The sequence below is a fragment of the Oryza glaberrima genome, chromosome 10 (genome assembly GCF_000147395.1).
Source record: "Oryza glaberrima chromosome 10, OglaRS2, whole genome shotgun sequence".
Lineage (NCBI taxonomy): Eukaryota > Viridiplantae > Streptophyta > Magnoliopsida > Poales > Poaceae > Oryza > Oryza glaberrima.
In genome coordinates, this window is record NC_068335.1 from 10,502,711 (window position 1) to 10,510,992 (window position 8,282).

The 8,282-nt window shown below is 42.4% G+C and overlaps 1 protein-coding gene across 2 annotated transcripts; it reads left to right on the top strand.

Annotated features, from left to right (window-relative positions):
• Nucleotides 1–2,346: 2,346 nt before the first annotated feature.
• Nucleotides 2,347–6,514, top strand: LOC127786125 (disease resistance protein RPM1-like). Of its 2 annotated transcripts, XM_052313450.1 has the most exons (4): nucleotides 2,347–2,509; nucleotides 2,645–2,728; nucleotides 2,983–3,089; nucleotides 3,223–6,514. In XM_052313450.1, exon 4 carries the CDS (start codon nucleotides 3,290–3,292, stop codon nucleotides 6,086–6,088), a length of 2,799 nt encoding a protein of 932 aa, XP_052169410.1. In that variant the 5' UTR covers nucleotides 2,347–2,509; nucleotides 2,645–2,728; nucleotides 2,983–3,089; nucleotides 3,223–3,289; the 3' UTR covers nucleotides 6,089–6,514. The 2 variants fall into 2 exon arrangements, with proteins under 2 accessions (XP_052169410.1, XP_052169411.1); XM_052313451.1 differs by lacking the exon at nucleotides 2,347–2,509 and having other exon boundaries at nucleotides 2,635–2,728.
• The last annotated feature ends 1,768 nt before the right edge of the window (nucleotides 6,515–8,282 follow it).

Consider the following 8,282-nt stretch of genomic DNA (forward strand, 5'->3'; position numbering starts at 1 on the left):
AAATTTTAAGATGAGATCTAAACAGGGCTTAGGTCTTCAAATTGATTAAACGTAAAAATCTCATCCGCGGACAATGGACACTTGTATCCCTGACCTGAGTCTCCAAATCAAGCCGTCACGTACGCGTCGATGAAGGCTCCCGTGAGATCGGTCTTCACCAGTCACCACGGCGAGCATCAACAGCCACTACAAGAGTACAAGCATGTCAAGCCTCCATATGCATGGACGGGTGTGGAGTGGACACGGGCCGCACAAAACGAGGGCTGGGTCCAGGGCCGGTTCTAACGAACTCCGCGTTACAGGTCCTTAAGCCTAGAATTAATTTTACTCGTGGTACTCGATAAACAATATTGACAGTATTACAATCAACAAGTAAAAGAGCAACAGAAATAAAGTAGTGTGAATACCTTAACTAGGACATTGGTGTTGCGAGAAGGGTCCCATTCCTAGATTATATTTTGCCAAGGGTCTATTTATGAAAAAAATTTTCAAAATGACAAAAAAATAAAAAAAAATCACAGATAGCTCGATGGTAGTGTGTTGTACCCACCTATGGTATTTGTAAAATATGGAGATCGTTGGTACAGGGTGTATGTGAGATTGAGGTAAAAGAGACGGTAGACAAGGATTTTTATACCGGTTAAATAAGTCTCCTAACTGATAGGTAATAACCCTTCTCCTATTGGCTGAAACCGGTGTTGTCTTTATATATACCAGTATCACACGAGTACAATATTTAGAATGATCTAATCTTGTCTATATCCGCTTAGCGACATGGAGCTCTCGCATGTGGTCGACGGCTAGCGTAGTCTGCTTCCTCGAATATAAACTCGTCAAGATTAGAGATGTCTCTAGATCCCTCATATCGGTGTACATGGCTCGTACATTGGGTTTGTGTAGATCTATATTGGTTTGTCTTTCGTGTTGATCTGTCTCCTTTCCTCCAAGAGATCTTGTATTTATACCTTTGGGTGTTCTGTTGTCCATGTAGAGCAGGGAACCAAGTATGGATACAATCCGAGTTATCTTTATTGTGCCCAAGTAAGATTTTGCTTCTTTTTCTTTATCCGGAACACCTTTCATGTATGAGGCTTAAAACTTGATATATGGTGGGTCTCGCCAAGCCTTACACAAAAATATTATGTACTCCCTCCGTCCCAGAATATAAAAAGTTTTAAAGTTGGACACGGTTATTAAGAAAGTAGGTAGAAGTGAGTGGTGGAGGATTGTGATTGGATGAGTAGTGAAGGTAGGTAGGAAAAGTGAATGGTAAAAGGTTGTGATTGGTTTGGAAAAGAATGTTAGTGGAGAAGTTGTTATATTTTAAGACAAATCTTGAGAGCTAAAAATTGTTATATTTTAGGACGGAGGGAATATGTCTTATCTATAACACTGACATGAAGGTTGGAGGATGGAGTGTGAAATTACTAAAATGCCTTTTCAAATTGTGTGCAAATTCTAAAATACCTTTTCTTATATATTGACAGTATATACCAGTATATGTTCTTTTTAAAAGTCCTCAAATTTCCTGCCAGTAAAACCCACCGGATAAATTACTCCTATCGCATTAATTACTGATCAGTAGTATTTTTATACCTTTTAGAATCCTTGACATCAATGAATTTGTGTCGAACTATACCTAGGATTCTAACTTTTTTTTTTCTTCAAACTTCCAACTTTTATCATATCGAACTTTCCTACACACAAACTTTCAAATTTTCCATCACATCATTCCAATTTCTCCAAACTTCCAATTTTAACGTGGAACTAAGGCCTAGTTTAGTTCCCAACCTTTTCTTCAAACTTTCGACTTTTCCATCACATCAAAACTTTCCTGCACACACAAACTTCCAACTTTTCCGTCACATCATTCTAATTTCAATCAAACTTCCAATTTTAGCGTGAACTAAACACACCTTAAGGCATGGTTTAGTTCCTAACTTTTTCTTCAAACTTTCAACTTTTCCATCAAATCAAAACTTTCCTATGCACTAACTTCCAATTTTTCTTCACATTGTTACAATTTCAATCAAACTAATTTTGACGTGAACCTTAGGGTGTGATCCTTCCGTAAAAAAAAAAGACAATCTAAAAGAGGATGTGATCATTTCTATTACAATAAATATGGACAACTCTCCCTCTAAATTCTTGTACTTACCGGAGTCACATCACTTTTTTTATTTTTAGGGCGAAGGGAGTAGTACAAATTTCAAATTTGTTTCTTGGACTGCTACGCGCACGCCGGCCCCTTTGAAACTCTTCGTCAACACCTCGTTGTAGCTGGCTCCTTCTCGGTAGCTTAAATAAATGCCGTTCGTACGTTGCCTGCCTAGATGTGCCCTTTCCTAAAAGACAACCAAGTTGCAAACTATTCGTGGCCAGTAGCCTAGAACACGGAGCAGCTCCAAGTTGCAAACTGTGCAGATCAGGGTTGAAGGGTATGAGTTGCAAGAATAAAGGGTTTTTGGTGTCCTGAACTCCTGATCCCGTTGCGATCGACAAGCAAAAGGTATGTGTACTTTTTTGAAGTAGTGAGCTATATATGTTTTCTTTCTAACCAAAAGTGACGCATAGATGTGAGGTGAAGCTAGAAATACTTACTACTAGTTCGCTGATGTTACCCAGTTTTCTTTCTAACCAAAAGCTTGGAGGCCCGAAAGGCAATAAGCTGGGTGAGTTGACTCTTGACTGGACGGATGATGCAGTAGCTAGCTCGGCTATAATGTAGGTACGTGTGCATAATGCTTCGCTCCTTTTTTTTTTTTTGTTTTTTGGAATCTCCGTTTTTTTCTTAAGAATCTCAATATATATATATATATATATATATATATACATATATATATATATATATATACATATATATATATATATATATATATATATATATATATATATGGTGCTATTCCTACTCTCCAGCACTTGCTATCTTCTAATGATAGAGATTTTTTTTTCTTCCCCTTTGTTCTTTTTGGTTTACCACAGGGTCTTGATTGTGCTTCGAAGAGACAAAGGCAGCAGGATGGTCCTTTAGATCTGTATGCTATTTGGACTCCAGTGGTTCTTTAGGTCCAGATCAAGTTCGTTCAACGGTAAGTGCTTATTGATACTTCGCATATGTTCTCACAAATTATGGTCATAGCTATGATAAATGGTTATCTTTTGCCTGACAGTATGGTGCTTATCCTAACGTACGACCTTTTCTTCTTCTTCTTTAATTTTTAGGTTATGCTATAAAAGAAAATAGAAACTCAGGCCGCCCTGCTCTGCTATCAGATTCAACGAGCAACCAATGGCTGAGGCTGTGATTCTTTTAGCTGTCAAGAAGATTGGTGTTGCCCTGGGGAATGAGACAATCAATCAGGCCACTTCATATTTCAAAAAGTTTGTCACACAACTGACAGAGCTTCAAGGTAGCATGGGGCGCATCAAGAGGGAGCTTAGGCTGATGCATGAGTTTCTTTCCCGAATGGATGTCCGCAATCGCAACAATCAGACATATGAAATATGGGTGGAGGAGGTCAGAATGTTAGTCCATCGGATTGAGGACATTGTGGATGATTACTTGCATCTTGTTGGCCACAAACAAGACACTGGATGGGGTACCTATCTGAAGAAAGGATTCAAGAGACCAAATGTTCTGTTCTCTTTAAACAGGATAGCTTCATCGATCAAGGACGCTGAGGCCAATTTAGTGCACTTGTTCCAAGCCAAAGAACGATGGGTGTGGATGGCTGGTGGTAGGGCTACTGGCAGCAAAAGCTCAAGCTATATTATTGAGACGTCTCGACATCTAGCTAATATTTCACGCTCCCTCGATGAAGATCTTGTGGGGGTCGATGAAAACATAAGAAAACTACATGAGTGGCTAACAAGTGATGAGTTACAACGTGAGGTGATAGCGCTGCATGGGATGGGAGGTCTTGGTAAAACGGCTTTGGCAGCCAATGTGTACAGGAATGAGAGAGAAAAGTTTGAATGCCATGCTTGGGTCTCCATCTCTCAAACTTATTCCATCAAGGATGTTCTAAAATGTTTGGTCACTGAATTAGATTTAAAAAAGAAAATTCAGGGTAACATTGGTGACATGGATACTGCAACTCTCCAAAATGAACTGAAGAAATTCCTGATGGATCAGAAGTATTTGATCGTATTGGATGATGTTTGGGTACCAGAAGCTGTCAACGACTTGTTTAGCGTATTTGTTTCAAATCTCAAGGGGAGCAGAATTCTCGTGACAACACGCATTGATGGTGTAGCCCACCTCGCTTTCCCGGACAAGAGGATAACACTAGAGCCTCTATCAGAAAAAAAGTCATGGGAACTCTTTTGTAAGACGGCTTTTCCAAGAGATAAAAACCATGAGTGTCCCACAAAACTGACAGAACTAGCACAACAAATAGTTAGTAAATGTGAAGGCTTACCTCTTGCAATTGTCTCTGTCGGTAGACTCCTCTTTGTGCGTGATAAGACCAAGGAGGAATTTAGGCGCATACAAAACCAGCTTGATTGGGAGCTAATCAACAACCCAAGCCTAGAACATGTTCGGAATATCCTTTACTTGAGCTACATCTACCTTCCAACACATCTGAAAAGTTGCTTCCTATATTGTAGCTTGTTTCCGGAGGACTATCTTCTAAAAAGAAAGAAGCTTATACGGTGGTGGGTAGCTGAGGGTTTCGTGGAGAACAGAGGTGGAAGCACAATGGAGGAAGTGGCAGAAGGGTATCTGATGGAATTGGTTCATAGGAATATGCTAGAGCTTGTTGAAAGGAATCCATTTGGCAGGATAAAATCATTCAGGATGCATGATATCGTACGTGAGTTAGCAGTTGATTTGTGCCGTAGAGAGTGCTTTGGCCGTTCATATAGTTATGAGAATAAACATGGCAAGTTTCTTGAGGAGAAGGACGAACGTCGGCTGGTAATACATAAATTAGATAAGAATATTAATCAAGCCATTTCAAGTGAATGTCGGAGCCTTCGGTCTTTGATCATATTGGATGAAGGCACACCATCATCCAGTCTGCTACATTTGGTAGCAGACAAATGTAGGTATATATCAGTAGTTGACTTAACTGGGCTACCCATTGAAAAAATTCCTGATGCCATCGGTGATCTGTTCAACCTCCGGCATCTTGGCCTACGGGGTTCAAAGGTGAAGCACCTCCCGAATTCTATCGAGAAGCTGTCTAACTTGCTGACACTAGACCTCTGTAGATCAGAAATACTACATGTGCCAGATGGGATTGTTAAGCTAACGAAGCTCAGGCATTTGTTTATTGAGAAAGCGAATGATCTGGAAGCCCGAACTTTCCTATGTCGCACCGGTATACGCATCCACAAGGGCCTAGAGAAGCTGACGGAGTTACAGACGCTTCAAGGACTGGAAGTGCAAGATGAAGGGTGCTTAAGGCGCTTAGGGGAGCTAAGACAGATGAGAAGCATCCGGATATGGGGTGTTAAGGGAAGCTACTGTGAAAGCCTCTGCGAGTCCCTGCAAAAGATGGATTTTTTATCATTCTTAGATATCAATGCAAGTGGCAGGGAAGAAGTCCTCAGATTGGATGGTCTGAACCCGCTGCCTCCAAACATTCAGAGTCTTAGCTTGTGTGGAAGATTGGCAGAAGCAGGCATGTTTTTGGGTTCATCAGCAGCAGAGGATCAAAATAACCACTCGTTGCATTCAATGACACTATCTTGGTCTCAGCTTGTAGAGGATCCATTTCCATCCCTCTCTAGGTGGTCAAATCTGACAGAACTAATAATGACAAGAGCATATGTTGGAGAGCAGTTTGTCTTCCTCCCAGGGTGGTTTCCCAACCTCAAGAATCTTGATTTAATAGACATGCCTGATCTAAAGCGCCTGGAAATACACGATGGCGCCATGACGAACCTTCAAGATCTAACTCTTGTTAACCTCAGTGGCTTGATAGAGGTTCCATCTGGCATCGAGTTCCTTCCCACCCTCAATGATCTGGGCTTTGTGGAGATCACCCAGGACTTCTTTGCAGCTTTGTGCCAATGCGATAGAATTGGCCATATGCAGTGGTGGTACACTATACGGGAGGAGACGGATGGAGATCTCTAGTGAAGTGATATGTGTGCGTGATAGATGCATCGCCAAGGTGTTGTTCTACTACAAACATTTTAATACAGTGCACCCTTGTCAGGTAATTCAAGCTAGCAGAATGATTTATGTTTTGTCTTTCAGTGGCTGTAGTGTGAGTGCACGTGGACTTGTTCGCTTGCATGTCGCTTAGTCTCGAGTTTGTTTGAATGTAGCTAGTTTCTACTTTCTCATGTCATGTGTGTCGTGGATGTCGTGGCTCGCCGTGGGATGGCGCAGCACTAGAGTTGTAGTCTATTTGTTGTGTCGTGGATGTCATGGCTCGCCGTGGGATGGCGCGGCATTCGTGGAGTCATGGCGATCACGATTGAGGTGGATTATCCACCGCATCCATGTAATCTCTTTTTCGTATATAATCAAGATGAAATAAACAGAAAAGCCGTGAAGTGATCGGCACCAAAAAAAATCCTCTCATGTACACATTCTCTGGGCTGCCTTCAACGTGTTCGTTGATACATCTTTAGTTGTGTTTGTGAGTCGAAGCCGGCAAGCTGACAATTGGTATATCATAGTGATGTCGGCTCTTGTCCCGTACCGTGTGCGCCTTCCCTCGTCGGCCCCTTCCGCACAACCGTCTGCGATGGTTTGAGATCCTCTAACTTACTTCCCATTGATGTGGGTCACTGACATGTGAGCCCTCTACCCAGCGGGTCCACATGTAAGTGATTCAAAGTCAAAGAGAAATAAGATAAAGGATCCTCTTTCATCCACGATGGTTATCCAGCGTATCATCAAGGATGTTGAACTATCAACGTCGTACCCGACATTCACGAAGACCAACTATAGCGATTGGGCCCTCATGCTCCAGGCCGGAGGGCTCTGGGAGGCTGTCGCCACCGGAGACGTGGACTCAAGGAGGATCACATGACGCTCAAAGATACACATCATGGTGTGCCACCGGCGATGATCTCAACAATTGCCACGAAGGAATAAGAAGGAAGGAAATTTGACAAGAAACGGTAACGAGATGCTATTGCAATGTCGATAGATATACAGACAACTGTCACCGAACCCTGCCAGTTCCCCTCACTTCAAATCAGGCTTGCTCGCTGGCGCTGTCGGGCACTTGGTCATTCACGGTTGGAAATGGAATGGCGCTGCCATACAACGAGCTGAGCTTGCTTCTCCTCCAGTCTCTGCTTCAGCTTCTCCTCCTTGATGGCCTTGCCATGCTCGCTACTACCACCTGTAGGATCAGTATATGGATGAAATTGATGAATGGCATCTCTGAAGAGGGAGCTGATCCTTGGAAGCAAGCTACCCTTGCTGAAATCAACAGGTTGGATTGACTCGACAAGACCCTTGGTCCACTCATTCATCTTAGCTAATCCAGATCTCATAGAACCAAGCACAGATCCTGCTCCCTCTCGATCGAACTTCCCCAAGCTTTACAAATGCCATGATGACCACAGTATTGCCTAGATCACCTAAGCGCACCTCCTGGACTTTTGGTTCATCTTTATACTTCACCATGGCCTCCTTGATCTTGTACAGGAAAATGAAGGCACCAAGCTGGGCTGCAATGAAGATTTAGATCAGAAGGTTCAGCGTTCATACATAAGGGGCCACAGCAATTTGCCTCCGTCCTGTCTTGGTGTGTAGAGTAGATCAACCTTATCATCAGCCCATTTCCTGCACAACGATCACAGGTTAATTACTTAATTAGAGATGCGTGCAATGAATGAGCTAGTGTTCTTAATTTGTTTATTGAGTTCGTACCTGTGTAACTGTGTTTCTCAAAAAGCACCTACAGTATCCCGGAGAGTATTTCTGTGGAGACGCTGCTGTTGCATCCAGGGACTTGTCAATATTGGCTGCTACGGCGAGAATGAGATCTCCTTCAAGGATCCCGTGGCCTCTGGGCTTTCGCCGCCGGCGGACTCCTTGACATTTTTTTTTTCTGCCGAGACCGTCCTTCTTTCCGCCTCAACCTTGACACGCAACATCCCCTGCTGGCCTACCCTGCTTGGTCGACAAGGAAGATGTGAAGAACGCTCACACTCCATCGTCCTCCAACTCCATCTAATGTAGCCCCATCGAATGGCCTAATAAGTCAAAACAAAATTATTGAATTTTATTTTGAAATTGATTTTAAGATATTTTTAACATAATTTTTTTTAGCGTTGGCTTTAAAGTCGTTACAAACAAATATATA